At 42.3% G+C, this 18,542-nt stretch overlaps 2 protein-coding genes across 2 annotated transcripts in view; one reads left to right on the plus strand and one right to left on the minus strand.

Moving 5' to 3' along the window:
• The first annotated feature begins 3,870 nt into the window (after positions 1-3,870).
• Positions 3,871-5,988, plus strand: RPS27A (ribosomal protein S27a). Its single transcript, XM_080711287.1, has 5 exons — positions 3,871-4,029; positions 4,414-4,468; positions 4,793-4,878; positions 5,148-5,279; positions 5,811-5,988. Exons 1-5 carry the CDS (start codon positions 3,982-3,984, stop codon positions 5,958-5,960), a joined length of 471 nt encoding a protein of 156 aa, XP_080567413.1. The 5' UTR covers positions 3,871-3,981; the 3' UTR covers positions 5,961-5,988.
• Positions 5,989-7,139: 1,151 nt separating this feature from the next.
• The window catches only part of MTIF2 (mitochondrial translational initiation factor 2), a gene marked incomplete at its 3' end in the record, with an annotated part of 29,947 nt that continues 18,544 nt past the window's right edge, over positions 7,140-18,542 (minus strand). Inside the window, exons 10-13 of the mRNA XM_080711073.1 lie at positions 16,988-17,128; positions 13,161-13,325; positions 9,366-9,506; positions 7,140-7,312 (exon numbers count right to left, since the gene is read on the minus strand). Coding sequence (XP_080567199.1) covers positions 7,140-7,312; positions 9,366-9,506; positions 13,161-13,325; positions 16,988-17,128 — 620 coding nt within the window. The remainder of the gene's footprint in view (positions 7,313-9,365; positions 9,507-13,160; positions 13,326-16,987; positions 17,129-18,542) is intronic.

Genomic DNA, 18,542 nt, shown 5'->3' on the forward strand with positions numbered 1-18,542 from the left:
GCTGGGATTAAGCCGGGCATGGTGGCACATGCTTGTAATCCCAGCATTTGGGAGGCTGAGACAGGAGGGTCGCAGTTCACGGCTAGCCTCAGCTACTTAGTGAGGTTCTCAGCAACTTAATGAGACCCTGTTTCAAAATAAAGAATAAATCCCCATGCTTGGGAGGTGGAGACAGGAGGATCACACAGGTTCAAAGCCAGTCGCGCTGGCTTAAGAGACCCTGTTTGCAAATTTAAAAATATAAAATAAGTCTGGGAGTGTAGCCCGAAAAGTACCATAAAAAAAAAGAATAAAAAATAGGGCTGGTATAGCTGGTTGTGGTGGCACACACTTGTAATCCCAGCATTTGGGAGGCTGAGACAGGAGGATCTGGGCTCACAGACAGCATCAGCTACTACTTAATGAGGCCCTCTGCAACTCAGTGAAGACCCTGTTTCAAAATAAAGACTACAAAATAGGGCTGGGTGTGTAGCTCAGAGGTATAATGGCCCTGGGTTCAATCCCCAGTACTGAGAAAAACAAAAAATAATGCTGGGATTAGTAAATGTCCAAACGAATTTTATGATGTTTGGCAATATAATTGATATCTGGTTATCAGAAATAACATATATGAGCCTGGCGTGGTGGCACACGCTTGTAATCCCCGCACTTAGGAGGCGGAGACAGGAGGATAGCGCAGGCTCAAAGCCAGCCGTGCTGGCTTAAGAGACCCTGTTTCCAAATTTTAAAAAAGTATAAAATAGGCCTGGGACTGTAGCCTGGTGTTAGAAGGGCTTCCAGGAACCCCAGTACCACTGAAAGAGAAAGAAAGAAAGAAAGAAAGAAAGAAAGAAAGAAAGAAAGAAAGAAAGAAAGAAAGAAAGAAAGAAAGAAAGAAAATATATGACATGAAAATACTTCCTATGTCTTTTTTTGTGTGTGTGTGTGTGTGTGGTACTAGGCGTGGAACCCAGGGGCATTCTACCTCCAAGCTACACTCCTATCCCTATTTTTAAATTTGTTTTCTTTTATTTAGAAACAGGGTCTCACTAAGTTGCTGAAAGCCTCACTAAGTAGCTGAGGCTGGCTTCGAACCTGCATGATCCTCCTGTCTCAGCCTCCTAAATGCTGGGATTAAAAGCGTGCGCCACCACGCCCAGCTTTCCTTTCTTTCTTTTTTTGAAACTGGGTCTAAGTTGTGGAGTGCCTCACTAAGTAACTGAGGTTGACCCATACCCACAATCCTCCTGTCTCAGCCTCCCAAGTACTGGGATTACAAGCCTGTACCATCACACTCGGCTTCCTATGTCTTATATAGGAAGGGAGACACCAAAATAATTAATTCTGAAGTTTTAGAGACCAAATTCATCATCTTTTTTTAATACTATGGACTAAACCCAGGGGCATTCTACCTCTAAGCTATACCTCAGCTCTATATTTTTTATTCTTTATTTTGAAAAAGGATCTCACTAAATGGGGGGGGGTATCACCAAGTAGCTGAGGCTGGCTGTGAACCTGGGATCTTCCTTGTCTCAGCCTCCCAAGTACTGGGATTACAAGTGTGATTTAAATAGCCTATCTACAAATTTATCTTTATGCTAATTAAATGGTAACAAAAAGCCAATTTACAGGTTGTGATGGTGTATGCCTGTAATCCCAGTACTGGTAGGCTGAGAGCAGGATCATAGGTTGGAAGTCAGTCTCAGAAACCTAGTGAAACCCTCAGTAATTGTTTCAAAATAAAAAATAACATAGAAGCCGGGAGCAGTGGCACACTCTTGTAATCCCAGCATTCCGGAGGGAGGCTGAGACCGAGGATTGTGGTTCTCAGACAGCTTCAGGTACTTAGTGAGGCCCTCCACAACTTAGTGACACCCTGTCTCAAAATAAAGAATAAAAAATAAGGCAGGGGGTGTGGCTCAAGAGGTCGAATGCCCCTGACCCAGACCCGCAAAAAATAACATAGAGCTGGGCGTGGTGGCGCACACTTGCAATCCCAGCATTTGGGAGGCTAAACCAGGAGAATCATGCTTTTCGGACAGCCTCAGCTACTTAGTGAGGCCCTTTGCAACTCACTGAGACCTTGTTTCAAAATAAAGAATAAAATATAGGGCTGGGGTGTACCTTGGAGTAGACTGTCCCTGGGTTCCATCCCCAGGCCCACAGAAAATCAAAATTAAAAAATAAGAAATAACATAGTGCTGGGCGTGGTGCCACATACTTGTAATCCCAGCATTTGGGAGGCTGAGACTGGAGGATCACAGTTCACAGCCTCAGCTACTTAGGCCCTCCACAACTTAGTGAGACCCCATTTCCAAATAAAGAAAAAAACAAATAGGGAAGGGGCTGTAGCTCGGAGGTTGAATGCCCCTGGGTTCCATCCCCAGACCCGCATAAATAAATAAATAAATAAATAAATAAATAAATAAATAAACTGAAAAATAGGGTTGGAGGTATGGCTTGGGGGTACACTGCCATTGGGTTCCATTTCAGTACCGCAAAAAAAAAAAAAAAGAAAGAAAGAAAGAAAGAAAGAAAGAAAGAAGAAAAAAAGAAGAAAAAATAGGACTGGAGGAGGTATTAGCTTGGTGGTAGAATGCTCTTGGGTTTCATCCCTAGCACCATAAATAAATAAATAAATACATAAATAGGAGTGTAGCTCAGAGGTAGAATGCCCCTGGATTCAATCCCCAGTATAAATTTTGTTTTGTTTTTGGTGGTACTGGGGTTCCTGGAAGCCCTTCTACCTCCGGGCTACACTCCCAGACCTATTTAATACTTTTTATTTGGAAACAGGGTCTCTTAAACTAGCGCGGCTGACTTCGAACCTGCGGAATCCTCCTGTCTCCGCCTCCCAAGCACGGGGATTACAAACTTGCGCCACCACGCCCAGCCTAAAAAAAATTTTTTTAAAGCAATTTACAAGCCAGGTGTAGTGGCGCACCTTGTAATCTCAGCATTTGGGAAGCTGAGATAGGAGGATCTGGGTTCACGGACAGCCTTAGCTACTCAGTGAGGCTCTTTGCAACTCAGAGAGATTCTGCTTCAAAATAAAAATAAAAAATAGGGCTGGGGTGTAGCTCGGAGGTAGAATGCCCCTGAGTTCAATCCTAAATACCATACACTTACCAAAACATTTTTAGCAAAATTCCTGAAACTTTCGGCATATTAAGCCGATTGACGGCACAGAGTGACAGCTCCTGCCAAAAACCCTCCGCAGATAAGTGGCTTCTGGGTACGAAGAACTCCCACTTGTGAAGTTTTCATCTACTTTCCAATTTGCCTGCACTTGGCCAGGCATCCCTTCCCTTGGAGACCCAGGGCGCTAGACCTCTGTCCCTCAGCGCTCGGTGAGCGGACAACAATTTCACGCTCCACAACTCTTTCTTGCCTTTAACCCTTTCCTATTAGTATTTTCTGGCCCGTTCCCACCTCTCCAGAATCCCTTACTTGGTTAGCCCCCTCTCGGGCCCTCACCCGAACCCTTCCACCCAACCACCCGAGAGCTTACAGGTCTTAACCAGGGAGGCGGGCTGCAGAACTGCATCTTGGGACGAGTAGTCCGAGAGCGAAAAGGGCCACGGAAAACTACAACTCCCAGAATGCACCTCCACCCCCACGCCCGGCCTCCCGGCCGCCCGCTTTTACAGACCCCCCACTTAGCCACCTGGACTGAATGGGAAAGGCCTTTCTTATTTGTTGGAGTTAGCACGGGGAGCGTCCCGAAGGCCGGCGTGAGGAGCGAGGCTCCCGGCTGCTGTGGCCCTGGCTTCCGCGGCGGCGCGCCGCCGGCCCGGCAATCGCTGTGGCCGCCTAAGGGGCGGGGCCTTCGGCGGGAAACCCCAGCGCGGCGCCGCGTCTCTCCCTTTCGGATCCGCCATCTGCGGTGAGTGTGCGCTCCCGGGCGGCCTCCGGCTCGCGGCCCGTGCGCTGCCCTCGCCTGCTCTCCAGGGCTAACCCGCCGCTTCCTTTCCCTCGACTTCAGGTGGAACCGCCGCCAAGATGCAGATCTTCGTGAAAACCCTCACGGGGAAGACCATCACGCTCGAGGTACGGCGGCGGGGAGCTCGGGGAGGCCGCCGGCCCGCGCCCTTCCCGCCCCAGCCTCGAGTTCTGAAACCTGGCCCCGAGTCGAGGACTGGTTCTCGGTGCCTGGATACTGGGCATATCGGGTCTCTGGTTCCTGCCAAAATCTAAAGCGGGGGACAAGCGGTTTAAGGATTTTTCTGGGCGGGTGCGGGCACGTGGGGGCCAGCCGCCCGGGCCGGGGAGAGGAAACACTGCCCCCGAGACCCCCGGGAGGGGCGCTCACTGGGTCAGTTTATTGGGTAGACTTATGCCGCCGCCACCCCACCCCACCCGGGTTCGGTTCAGTCTACATGCGATAAATGAGTGTTTCTTACTGTGTAACCGTATTTCATTTAAAACTCATAGGTTGAACCTTCAGATACTATAGAAAATGTCAAGGCCAAGATCCAGGATAAGGAAGGCAAGTAATATTTTGTAGTATGTGTTAAGCATGTCTGCTTTAGTTAGGGTGGGAGGTCACATTGACAAATTGACGTAAAACAATAGCAGATATTAATGAGCACAAATCAGGTTATCTATATTGGTTCGTGTTGGAATTTTCTGTTTCCTGTATGAGGTGATTATATTAGTGGCATATAAAAACTTCAGAACTATACTTAGTCTGTAGTAACTCAGTGAGGGCTCTTAGCGATTATTTGATTCATGGTTATTACTTTGTAAATTTGGAGCATATATGTCAATTTCTAACTTAATTTGGATTTGGATGGGTGTCCCCCCTCATTAGGAATTCCTCCTGATCAGCAAAGATTGATATTTGCTGGTAAGCAACTGGAAGATGGACGAACTTTGTCTGACTACAACATTCAAAAGGTTGGTTTTGGGGAAAGAGCAGCTAGTCTGAAAGAATAAATGGATTACTTTGGCATATAAAGATGGGGGAAATAGCTCAACAATTAACAATTTAAGGAAAAACATGATACTAGTGGCCATTTATTTATTTAGGGGCATTAGGGATTGAACCCAAGGGGTGCATTAGTTTCCCGGGCTGGCTTCAAAGTAACTGGATTATATGTTCTGCCATGCCTGGCTTGTTTGTGCATTAACACAGCATACAAGTCTGTTTCATCCTCTGTAAATAGGAGTCCACCCTTCATCTTGTGTTGAGGCTTCGTGGTGGTGCTAAGAAGAGGAAGAAGAAGTCTTACACCACTCCCAAGAAGAATAAGCATAAGAGAAAGAAGGTTAAGTTGGCTGTCCTAAAATATTATAAGGTGAGCAGGTAGAACATCGACAAAATCGTAGTTTAATTCTAAACAGTTTTCAGTGCCTTGTGTGCAATTTTTTTGTGTGTGGTGCTGGGGATTCAACTCAGGGCATTCTGCCTCCAAGCTACACCCCCAGCTCTTTATTTTGAAATAGGTTCTCACTAAGCTGCCAGTAGCCACAAACCCAGATCCTTCTGTCTCTCAAATGCTGGGATTACAAACATGCGCCACCACACCCACTCACTTGTTGGTGTGCTTAAATATACTTTGTGTGTGGTGTGGTACTGGGGGTTAAACCTAAGGACATTCTACCTCTGAACTACACCCCCAGTCCTTTTTTTATTTTATTTGAAACCGGGTCTTGCCCAGTCCCTATCTTTCATCCTGCAGTCCTGTTGCAGCCTCCCAAATACTGGGATTATAGGCGTGTATCACCATGCCTGAATGAAAGCTGAACTTTAATATACAAAAGTCCTAAGACATACAGACTTCAGAATGATCTATAAGATTAAGTCACGGCACCTTTGTACTTTTCAGGTGGATGAAAACGGTAAAATTAGTCGTCTTCGTCGGGAGTGCCCATCAGATGAATGTGGTGCTGGAGTTTTTATGGCGAGCCACTTTGACAGACATTATTGTGGCAAGTGCTGCCTGACTTACTGCTTCAACAAACCAGAAGACAAGTAATTGTGTATGAGTTAATAAAAGCCATGAGTTAACACACTTAATTGTTGAGATTTATTACGGATTTAAAGAATAGTTTTTAAGCATCAAATTGGTGGTGCCTAGTATGTGCTGCCATCCAGTGAATATTGGTTTTGTGTGACCCGGTGGTTGATACCTGCAAGCACCAACTGCTTAGAGTTTGGAATTTTTGTTTTTCTTTATTTTGTGGTGCTGAGTATTGGGCCCAGAAGCATCAGGGTCTCCCCAGGTTGTTAGTGTCACTACTTTCAAGTACTGGGGTTACAAGCTTGTACTGCCATAACCAACCTCGCATCCCTGTTTATTTTTAAGCAGGGTCTTGCTAACTTGTGGAGGGCTTCACTAAGTAGCTGAGGCTGGCTATGAACCTGTGATCTTCCTGTCTCACCCTCCCAAGTACTGGGATTACAGACATGTACCATCACACCCTGCACTAGTATCTTAACACTGGAAAAATAATTGTTTCAAGCAGTACTTGATTTGTATCTTGCCTGTAAAGATGAATTCAAGGGAAAGTGGCTTATTTTTTGCCATACTAGGGATGGAACCCAGGGGCATTCTACCTCTGAGCCACACCCCAGCCTTATTTTTTATTTTTAAATGGTCTCTCTAAGTTGCAAAGGGCCTCACTAAAGTACCTGAAGCTGCCCTCAAACCACAATCTTCTTGTCTCAGCTTCTCCATGCCTGGCTCAGAAGTGATTTATTAATACCACTTTTTTCTTTCCTGAACTGGTCTCACAATGTGGCATTATACCCAGTCTATATTTTTGCAAGTATACATTTAATGGAAGTCCATTATATTATTACAATTGGTGATAACATTACTCCCTTTTTTGCATATTTTTGGTCTTTCCACTCCAGGATTTCTAGAGTAATTCAAGACTGCAATTGCTATAGAACAACAGGTACTTTTTGACCCTTAGTGGTGAATTTTTACTATAGAAACAAAAACTAGCTGCTTTGTAACTTTTTGGTACTGGGGAATGAACCCAGAAACGACTACCTCCAAGTTATACCCCCAGTCCTATTTGGGCTTCCTTGATGCTTAATTCTTCCTTCTTAGCCTTCTAACTACTGGGATTTTAGCCATGTGCCACCACACCAAGCTTTAGTTGTATAATGAAGCAAGACATTTATTAATTTATGTTTTACTGTAACTTTAAAATCCTGGATCCCAAGAAGTTTTGGCTAAAACTTCTTTTTCTTCATAACATATAATTTCATCTCCCACTTTAAATTCTATTTTTTCTTCATCTAAACTGAGGCCACAATCCATTCCAGTTTTGATGACTGAAATGTCATCTTTATGGTGTTTCAGTGAGGTTAAGGAGCCTTTAAAGAAAAGAAACTTAAAGTTAGTATATTCAACAAATAGGTATCTACCAAGTGCTATTTGATTTAGTGTTAAAAGGAATATTATGAATTTTTATAGTCCTGTTATGTTAAATGGGAAACATGGAAGTGTGCTATGTATGAAGACTTGAAATGTACTGAAGGCAAAAGGTCCAAGGATGTGAGTAAGGAATAAAATACAGAAATGTAGATAAAACCAAAAAGGTAGTTTGGGGCCAAGTTTTTTCTATTTTGACCAGGTTTTTTCTACTTTGCACATTCTCCCTCATACTACATTCCCACCCAGCCCTGTTTTGTTTTTATTTTGAAACAGGATCTCACTAAATTGTAGAATATCTTGCTATATTGCTGACACTGGCAACAAACCTGCCATCTTCCTGTCTCAGCCTCCCAAGTACTGGGATTACAGATTTACAGAGAGGTGCCCCCACACCTGACTACCCTCAGCCCTTTCTGTTTATTTTGGAACAGGGCTTCTCTAAATTGCGGAAGTTGGCCTTGAACCTGAAATCCCCCAGCCTCAGCCTCTCCAATGCTGGAATTATAAATGTGTGCCACCATGCTCAGCTGGGGTCATTTTTTTTTCCTCTCTCTTTTTTTGTTTGTGGGCATTCTGCCCAGGGAATTCTACCTCTGAGCTACACCCCCAGGGACATTCTACTTCTGAGCTACTACACACCCAGCCTCATTCTTTTGATTCTACTTATTTTGTGTGTGGTACCGGGAATTAAACCCAGGGCTATTCTACCACTGAGCTACACACCCAGCCCCATTTTTTTTCTTTATTTTAAAACAGGGTCTCATTGAGCTGCAAAGGGCCTCACTAAGTAGTAGCTGAGGCTGTCCACAAACTGCGATCTTCCTGTCTCAGCCTCTCAAATGCTGGGATTACAAGTGTGTGCCACCATTCCTGGCTTTATTTTTCCATTTTGAAATGGTCTCACTAGGACCGGGCGTGGTGCACGCTTGTAATCCCCACGCTTGGGAGGCAGAGACAGGAGGATCACGCAGGTTCGAAGCCAGCCGCGTGCGCTGGCTTAGGAGACCCTGTTTCCAAATAAAAATATAAAATAGGTCTGGGAGTGTAGCCCGGAGGTAGAAGGGCTTCCAGGAACCCCAATGCCACCAAAAAAAAAAAAAAAAAAAGAAATGGTCTCACTAGGTTGTTGAGGTTCTCAAAGTTGTTGAGGCTGTCCTTGTTTTTTGTTTTTGTGGTGCTGAGGATGGAACCCAGGATCATTCAACCTCCAAGCTATTTCCCCTGCCCTATTTTTATTCTTTATTTTGAAACAGATTCTCACTAAGTTGCAGAGAGCCTCACTAAGTAGCTGAGGCTGGCCAAGAACCATGATCCTCTAGTCTCAGCTTCCCAAATGCTGGGATTACAAGCATGCACCACCACACCCAGCTCTCTGATACTTGTGTCTCAGCCTCTCAACTGGGATTACAGGTATGCACCAACATGCTCAGTTTGGGTTCAATTTTTTTTTTTTTTTTTTTTTTTGGTGGTACTAGAGGGTGGAACCCAGGGGCTTTCTACCTCTGGGTATTTTATATTTTATTTGGAAACAGGGTCTCACTAAGTTGCTGAGAGCCTCACTAGGTAGCTGAGGCTGGCTTCAAACCTGCACAATCCTTCTGTCTCAGCCTCCCAAGCTCTGGGATTACAAGCGTGCGCCACCACGCCCGGCTTGAAGTCAATTTTTTAAAGCTCAGAAAATGGCCATGTGTAGTGGCGTATGCCTGTAATTTTAGCTACTCTGAGGTAGGAGGATTACAAATTCAAGACTAGTTGGACAACAGGAACTCAGAGATTCAGTCTCCAAAAACACTGAGTTTAAAAAATGAAGACTGGAACTAACAACCCCATAGAAGGCATCAAAATTAGTAGGGAGGGAGCCCATCAATTACTGAGAAGTTAGGAATGGCCCATCTAGGGTTACTGAAGTGAAACAATAATGGATTTTAGATGGTTACACAGTCAGCCTGTTTTGGTGACTGCGTGTTACAAAAGTAGACTGATGTTGCTTACCTTTCCAAATAACATGTCCATTGCGGATTAATTTAAATTTTTTTTGTTTTTCCAACTGTCCCTTTTGAACTCTGCAGCCAGCCACAGGAACTTTTTTCTTCCCTTCTGTTACAGAGAAGGTAGCTAGTATAGAAGCCTCACCTTTAGGAAGAAAAGAACATTGATGAACAGAAAACATGATTCAGAGAAGCATATAATGCCTGGTGCTTTTTATTTATTTATTTATTTATTTATTTATTTATTTATTTATTTATTTATTTATTATTTTTGAGGTACTAGGGATTGAACCCAAGGGCATTCCACCTCTGAGCTATACCCCAAGCCTTATTTTTATTTTTTATTTTGAAACAGGACCTCACTGAGTTGCAAAGGGCCTAAGCTGAGACTGCAAACTGCTATCCTCCTGTCTTAGCCTCCCAAATGTTGCAATTACAAGGGTGTGCCACCATGTCTGGCTGTCTGCCATTCTATACTGTGAGAATTGAAAATAGAGCTGAAGCATAGAAAGGTTCTGTATTTTTTGTTTTTTGTCATACTGGGGATTGAACCAAAGAACTACATTCCCAGCCCTACTTTATTTTTAATTTTTTTGTGTGTGTGGTTTTGGGGATTGAACCCAGGGGGCATTCTACCTTTGAGCTTCACCCCAGCCTGATTTTTTATTTTGAAACCGGGTCTCATTAGTTGTGGAGGGCCTCACTAAGTAGATGGAGCTGACCACGAACCCAGATCCTCCCATATTAGCCTTCCAATTTCTAGGATTACAAGCGTTCACCACCATGCCCAGCTTATTTTTAATTTTGAAATAGTATCTCAGTAAATTGTTGGTAGTCTCACTAAGTTGCTGAAGCTGGCCTCAAACTTGTGATCTTTCTGCCTCAGCATCCTAAATACTGGAATTACTTAGTACCACCATGCCCAGCTAAGAGTTTTATTTTATTCTAACAGTTTTCCCTTTGATCAAAAATGAAAACAAGTTCCAGGGGTAGTGGTACACGCTTGTAATCCCAGTACTTGGGAAGCTGAGACAGGAGTTTCAGGTTCGTGGTCATCTCAGCTAAGGCCCTCTACAACTTAGACCCTATTTCAAAATAAAGAATAAAAAATTGGGCTGGGGGTATAGTTCAGAGGTAGAATGCCTTTGGGTTCAATCCCTAGCACCACAAAAAAAGGAAAGAAAGAAAGAAAATGAAAACAAATTTCCAGTAATGAAATAAAAAACGCAAAACCAATCTGGGGGTGGTGGCATAAGCTTTTAATCCCAGTATTTGGGAGGCAGAGACAGGAGGATCACAGCTTTGTAGACAGCTATTTAGTGAAGGAGGTCCTTTGCAACTTACTGAGACCCTGTTTCAAAATAAAGAATAAAATAGGTCTTAGGGTATAGCTTCGAGGTAGCTTCTGGGTTCAATCTCCAGTACAGTAAAAATAATTAAATAAATAAAAATAGGGATGGGGGTGTAGTTTGGAGGTAGAGTTCCCCTGGGCTCAATCCCTAGTACAAAAAAAAAAAAAAAAAAAAAAAAACCAAAGCCTGGTATGGTGGCACACACTTGTAATCCCCAGTACTTAGGAGGCTGAGACAAAAGGATAGCAGGTTCATAGTGAACCTCCACAATTTAGTGAGACCCTGTTTCAGAATAAAATAATAATATAGAGCTAGAAGCTGGGCGTGGTGGGTGGTGCACACTTTTAATCCCAGCATTCGGGAGGTGGGGACCAGAGGGTCTCAGTTTGCGGACAGCCTCAGCTACTTAGGTCCTTCGTAACTCAGTGAGACCCTGTTAAAAAAAAAAAAAAAGACTAAAAAATAGGGCTGGGGGTGTAGCTCAGAGGTAGAATTCTGCTCCTAGGTTCCATCACCAGTACTGCAAAAAATAAAATGGGGGAGTCTGGAGTGTAGCTCAGAGGTAGAATGCCCCTGGGTTCCATCCCCTGTACCAACAAAAACAACAAAACAAAACAATTTAATCCGGGAACAGTGGTGCATGACTAATCCCAGTACTTAGGAGGCTGAGACATGAGAATCATAGGTTCGTGGACAGCCTCAGCGTGTAATGAGATTCTCATTAACCTAGCAAGACCCTATTTCAAAACAAAAAATAAAATAGGGCTGGAGGTTCAGCTTGTAGGTAGGACATCCTTAGCTTCAATCCCTAGTACCACAAAAAATAAAAATATTTAATACTTAAACCAGGCATGGTAGCACATGCCTATGATCCCAGTACTTGGGAGGCTGAGAGTAGGATTGAGATTTGAGGCCAGCCTCAGCAATCTAGTGAGATCCTGTTTCAAAGAAAAAAATAGAGGGGGGTGCTGGGGTAGAGCTCAAAGGTAGAATGCCCTTGGATTTAATGCCCACTACTACAAATAAATAAATATTTAAAAGTCAAAAGTAAGTGCTGGGGATGTAAGTCAGTGGTTAAGTGCCTTCCTAACATACAGGAGGCCCATTCCTCAGCACTTAAGCATATAGATCTCTATCTCTATCCAGGCTTGGTGGCACACCCTTGTAATCCCATGTAATCCCAGTACTTGGGAGGCTGAAACAGGAGGATCACAGATTCAAAGCCAGGCTCAGCAATTTAGTGATGTACTTCACAATTTGGTGAGACCCTGTTTACAAATAAAAGCTAAAATAGGTCTGAAAGTGCAGCCTGAAGGTAGAAGGATCCTGGGTTCCATCCCAAGTACTACAAAATAAATGAATACATGAATGAATGAATGGTTAGTTATTTGCATATGCCAGGCCTAGACAAAATCAACGGCTCTTATGACACTGTAAATTTTTTCTTTTTCAGTACTGGGGATTGCACCCAGCGGCATTCTACCTCTGAGCTATATCTCCAGCCCTATTTTTTTATTCTTAATTTGAAACAGGGTCTCACTGAATTGTGAAGGGCCTCACTAAGTAGTTGAGGCTGGCTGTGACCCTGTGATCCTCCTGTCTCAGCCTTCCAAGTACTGAGATTTCAAGCGTGCACCACCATGCCCGGCTTGACACTGAGTCTTATGCCTCACTTCTTAGTCAAATTAGATGTTTGTGGTTAAGTTTGAGAGCAATTTCTTAATGCCTTATTTGCCTTTGTATCTTCAAGGGCTTAAATTAAGAATGATGTGTTGTACAGGGCAAGTGTTTTATAATACATACATATAGGGTTACCAGATGTTTTCATCTTAGGTTAGTCATTTTTTCTAGAACACAAGTTATGTATTGGAAGAGTGAATATTTCCACTAAACTGTCTTCAGATATAATTATTGTGTGTGTGTGTGTGTGTGTGTGTGTGTGTATGTGTGTTTGTGTGTGTGTGTTACTGGGGATGGAACCCAGGGGCATTCTACCTCTGATCTACATCCCCAGCCCTATTTTTTTATTCTTTATTTTGAAACAGTCTCACTGAGTTTCAAAGGGCCTCACTAAGTAGCTGAGGCTGTCCACGAACTGTGATTTTCCTGTCTCAGCCTCCGAAATGCTGGGATTACAAGCATCTGCCAATACGCCTGGCTCAGGTATTATTTACAGCACCTAAGATATGAATGTCAAGCCGAGTTTGGTGGCACATAGCTGTAATCCCAGTACTTGGGAGGCTATGACAGGAGGATCTCAGGTTCAAGGACAGCCTCAGCAAGTAGTGATTCTAACCAACCTAGTGAGACCCTGTTTTAAAATTTAAAAAAAAAAAAAAAAGTTGGACTAGGGATGTAGCTTGAAGGTAAATGCCCCTGGGCTCTATACAAAGTAACATATACCCTCAAATATAAATAATAAAATAAAAGTAACAGTGAGCACTTACCTATGCGGTGTTCTTCCACAGAACGGGGCAATCTGTTGCTCAGTTCCTCCTGCAAATCCTCAACAAGATGGTAAATGATTTTGTGAAGTTTAATTTTTACTCCTTTTTTTGTAGCTGACTGCTGAATAACACTGCTTGCATTCACATTGAAACCATATATTACACCTGGAAAGCAGAAATAAAGAAAGTAACACAAATACTGTGTTTTGTTTTGTGGACTATAGGTTGAACACCAGGGGCATTTCTGCCTCCAAGCTACACCCTTCCCAGCCCTTTTTATTTTTTTATTTTGAATTAGGGTCTCATTAAATTGCTGAGGGCCTGTCTTAAACTTTCAATCCTCCTGTCTCAGCCTCCTAAGTACAAGAATTATACGTATGTACCACCACACCTGGCACAATTAGAACCATTTGCCTTTCAAGCAGAAATTCAAATCTAATTTTTTAGATTTGTCCAAATATGGGCATGCACCACCACACCTGGCTGAACAAATTACAATAACAATCAGGGAGAAAATGAAAATAAATTTTATAATTTTTTTTCTCATGAAAAATAGTACATTTTTGGTTGGGTGTGGTGGTGCATGCTTGTAATCACAGTACTTAGGAAGCTGAGATAGTAGGATCCCAGGCTTGAGGATAGCCCCATCAACCTAGCAAGATCCTGTTTCAAAATAAAAGTAAAATAGGGCTGGAGTATACTTTAGAGGTAGAATGCCCCTGAGTTCAATCCCCACTGCCACAAAGAAAAAGTAACACATTTTCAAGTTGCTGTTTTTTGTTTTGTTTTTTTTTTTCAGTATTAGGGATGGAATCCAGGGGTATTCTGCCTCCGAGGTACAGTCCCAGCCCTATTTTTTATTCTTTATTTTGAAACAGCATCTCACTGAGTTGCAAAGGGCCTCACTAAGTACCTGAGGTTGCCACAAACTATAATCCTCCTGCCTCAGCCTCCCAAATGCTGGGATTACAAGCATGCACCACCACACCCGGTAACTTTAATAAATTTTATTGTCTTGTTTAATAAGAAAAATTTCTGTATGATTTAGAATCTACTCATTTAAGAAAAATCAAGTACCTATAATGTGCAAGACAGTATTCTAAACAAAGCTTTAATTTTCATATCATAGAAATAAGGAAACAAAAAATATCAAAGTTAAAATATTATTTTAATTTTACAAAACTTCCACAATAAAATTATAATCTGATTGCCTACAATTTTTGTGGTTTATATTTAGATATCTAGATGTTCAAAAATAGTAACTTAAACCAGGCGTGGTGGCGCACACTTGTAATCCCAGCATTTGGGAGGCTGAGACAGGAGGATCATGGTTTGTGAATAGCCTCAGCTATTTAGTAAGGCCCTCTGCAACTCAGTGAGACGCTATTTCAAAATAAAGAATAAAAAATAGGGCTGGGGGTATAATTCAGAGGTAGAATACACCTGGGTTCCATCCCCAGTACCACACACACACACACACACACACACACACACACACACACACACAGAAAATAGTAACTTAATTAGCAAAGTTCAAGAGTTATTTTAAGAAGTAAAAGTAAAAGCCGGGCTTGGTGAAGAAGTTTCATGAATTGATTATTTTACCATAGAACAAATAATTTATGTGTGTGTGTGGGGGAGGGGGGTGCGCACGTGCATTGAGGACTAAACCTAGGGGTATTCCACCTCTGAGCTATACCTCAGCCTTTTTTTATTTTTATTTTGAAATAGGGTCTCACTAGGTTGATCAGTCTCACTACTTGCTAAGGCCTAAAACCTGTGATCCTTCTCTTTGGGCCTCCCAAGTACTGGGATTTACAAGCATGTACCACCATTCCCAGCTGAACAAATAATATTTTACTGCAAACACTTTGGACAAAAAAGAATCAAAGGAAAAACACTCTTGCCTTAAAATGAATGAAAATAAAGCCACAATCATTTTGAAAGTCTTATAATTAAGAAATCTTTCATGATACTATCTACTTTAGCACTAGGCTAGTCAGTGCCTAATGAATACTTTAGCCAACATTACTGAAAATGTCTTTTCAATATTGGAGGTGATGGGCTGGGATACAGTTTACTTGCAAAGCACTTGCCTGGCAAGTGTACCTCCCTGGGTTCAATCACCAGTTCCAAAAAGAAAACAACAATTAAAATAGTAGAGGTGACATCTAACTCTAATCAAGTCAGAATATAAATTATCTTTTTATTTTATTTTATTGTGGTATGGGGATTGAACCCAGAGGCTTTCTACCTTTGAGCTACACCCATAGCCTGATTTTATTTCTTATTTGAGAACAAGATCTCACTAGGGTGATGAGAGTCACTACTTGCTAAAGCTGTCCTTGAACCAGTGATCTCCTCTTGTCTCAACCTTCCAAGTACTGGGATTACAAGCCTGTACCTCCACACCCAGCTAAAATTACCTCCATTCTAAACAATTCATTAGTCACTCAATAATGTTGGTGCTTTGTAAGGTGTTGGACCCGGTGAAAGTGACAATTATGAATCCCCTCTTTCAGTACCATAATAATAAACACAATCTTCCTACCTTTTAGGCATTTAAATCTACAAAGAGCTTTTCATCTAAAAAGATATGATTTATGAAGTTATCAATTAACAAAAATAGGTAGCTAAAGGTAAAAATACTGAATGAAAGTACTGAATAGGCTGGTTACAGTATTTATTCAAAGTCTAAATTAATGAAAATTACAGAAGACCAACCTTGAGCTGAGTGGGGGAACTGAGGAGAGGAGGTAGTAACAATGCCTAAAAACAAGTCAAGAGCATGGTAGTGCATGCTTGTAATCCCAACATTTGGGAGGCTGAAATAGGAGGATCATGGTTCGAGGATAGCCTCATCTGCTTAGTGAGGCCCTTTGGAACTCAGTGAGACCCTGTTTCAAAATAAAGAATAAAAAATAGAACAGGGGGTGTAGGTTGGAGATAGAATTCCCTGGGTTCCATCCCCAGAGTCTCAGGGAAAAAAAAAAAAAAGGGTCACTGGGCATAGTGGTGCAAGCCTGTAATCTCAGTACTTGGGAAGTTGAGACAGGAAGATGAGGGTCCAAGGCCAGCCTCAGTAATGCAGTGAGACTCTTAGCAACCTAACAAGACTCTATTTCCAGTTCAAGACCCTATTTGAAAACAAAAAAATAAAAAATAAAAAGCTCTGAGGACCGGGTGTGGTGGTGCACCTTTGCAATCCCAGCATTTGTGGGACTGAGACAGGAGGATAGCGGTTTGCAGACAGCCTCAACTTCGCTACTAGTCAGTGAGACCCTGTTTCAAAATTAAGAATAAAAAACAGCTCAGAGGTAGAATGCCCCAGGTTCCATTCCCAGTACCCTCTCCCCCCAAAAAAAGCTCAGAGGGTAGGTGGGCATGTTGTTGCACACTTGTAATCCCAATACTTGGGAGTCTGAAACCAGGAGGATTACAGGTTCGAGACCCTCAGCAAATTAGGCCCTATGCAACTTAGTGAGACCTTGTTTCCAAATAAAAAATAAAACAGGGCTGGGGGTATAGCTCAGAGGTAGAATGCCCCTGTGTTCAGAACAAAAACAAAACCAAAGACAAAAAATGAAGAAATACAACTGAACTTAATAGTTCCCGAAGGATGTCGTAAATCCTGACAAGTGGAACTATGGTCATGAACGTACACATCTCATTCAGTCTGAATTGTTAGCCTGGGACTGGACTCCAGTGGGAAGGATGATGTTGATGGAATGTCAGATGTGGCAAGCCAAAGCAACAAAAGACAGAATAATTGGTTCACAATGTGATCTAAAGAACACAGTTAAACAAATAGAAAACAGAATATTTACCATCAAATGTTTCAGCAAAGGTAACATCATTTTCACTAATATCGCCCACTCCAAAATGTATTAATTCCAATTCACACTCGTGTGAAGCATCATAGGTATCCATTATGTTCAAAATGGTCTCAACAGAACCATCCACATCACCTATATACAGCAAAAGTTTAAAATTGGTGAAATTGTTGGTGTTAAGAATTAGGAGCGGGACATGGTGGCACATGCTTGTAATCCCAGCATTTGGGAGGCTGAGACTGGAGGATCACGGCTCGCGGACAGCCTCAGCTACTTAGTGAGGCCCTCTGCAACTCAGTGAGATCTGGTTTCAAAATGAAGAATAAAAAAAATAGGGCAGGAGGTGTAGCTTGGAGGTCGAATGCCCCTGGGTTCCATCCCCAGACCCACGGTACTAGGAATGGAATCCAGGAGCATTCTATCAGGAGCATACCCTCAGCCCTATTTTTTAATTTTTTTTATTCTTTATTATTATTTTTTTCTTTCTTTCTTTTGGTGGTACTGGGGTTCCTGCAAACCCGTCTACCTCTGGGCTACACTCCCAGACACCTATTTTTTATATTTTTATTTGGAAACAGGGTCTCTTAAGCCAGTAAGGCTGGCTTCAAACCTGCGTGATCCTCCTGTCTCCGCCTCCCAAGCACGGGGATTACAAGCGTGCGCCACCACGCCCAGCATTATTCTTTATTTTTTGAAACAAGGTCTAAGTTGCAGAGGGACTCACTAAGTAGCTGATGCTGGCCACAAAACTGGATCCTCCTGTCTAGCCTCTCATATACTGGGATAAAAAGTACACACCACCACACCAGGCATTAAAACCACTAAATCATTAAACCATTAAATCTGGCATTTATTTAGGTTTAGTGTCATATATACTAATAAAGTATAATAACCCAAATGTACATTTATAACAAAATTAGAAAGAAATATGTATTTTTTTAGTATTAGGGATTGAACCCAAGAGCATTCTATCTCTGAGCTACACCCCTAGCCCAATTTTTCATTCTTTATTTATTAAAAAAATTTTTTTGTGTGTGAAACTGGGGATGGCATTCTACCTCCAAATTGTACCCCCAGACCTATTTTTTATTCTTTTTTTTTTTTTTTTTTTTTTTTTTTCAGTTTTGGTGATGGAACCCAGGGACATTCTACCTCTGAGCTATATCCCCGGCCCTACTTTTTATTCTTTTTGCTCCTTTCTTCCTTCCTTCCTTCCTTCCTCCCTCCCTCCCTTCCTTCCTCTCTCTCTCTCTCTTTCTCACTGAGTTGCAAAGGGCCTCATTAAGTAGCTGAGGCTGTCCATGAACAATCCCCAGTACCACAAAAAAAATTAAGAGTCCAAACTAATTGTGACAATAAATAAATATATGTACTCAAAAAGTGAGCTGTAAGATGGGGGAGAGATGCACACTTGTAATCCCAGCATTTGGGAGGCTGAGACTGAGACAGGAGGATCGTGGTTCACAGCCTCAGCTACTTAGTGAGACCCTGTTTCAAAATAAAGAATAAAAAATAGGGCAGGGGGTGTAGCTCAGAGGTTGAATGCCCC

The sequence above is a fragment of the Muscardinus avellanarius genome, assembly GCF_963383645.1.
Source record: "Muscardinus avellanarius genome assembly, chromosome: 15".
NCBI lineage: Eukaryota > Metazoa > Chordata > Mammalia > Rodentia > Gliridae > Muscardinus > Muscardinus avellanarius.

Bases quoted from the DNA above. Each gene is read 5' to 3' on its own strand.
- RPS27A (XM_080711287.1), top strand. From the start codon at position 3,982: ATGCAGATCTTCGTGAAAACCCTCACGGGGAAGACCATCACGCTCGAG. The intron at 4,469-4,792 runs GCAAGTAATATT...CCCCCTCATTAG, and splicing joins CAAGATCCAGGATAAGGAAG to GAATTCCTCCTGATCAGCAA. The intron at 5,280-5,810 runs GTGAGCAGGTAG...TGTACTTTTCAG, and splicing joins CTGTCCTAAAATATTATAAG to GTGGATGAAAACGGTAAAAT.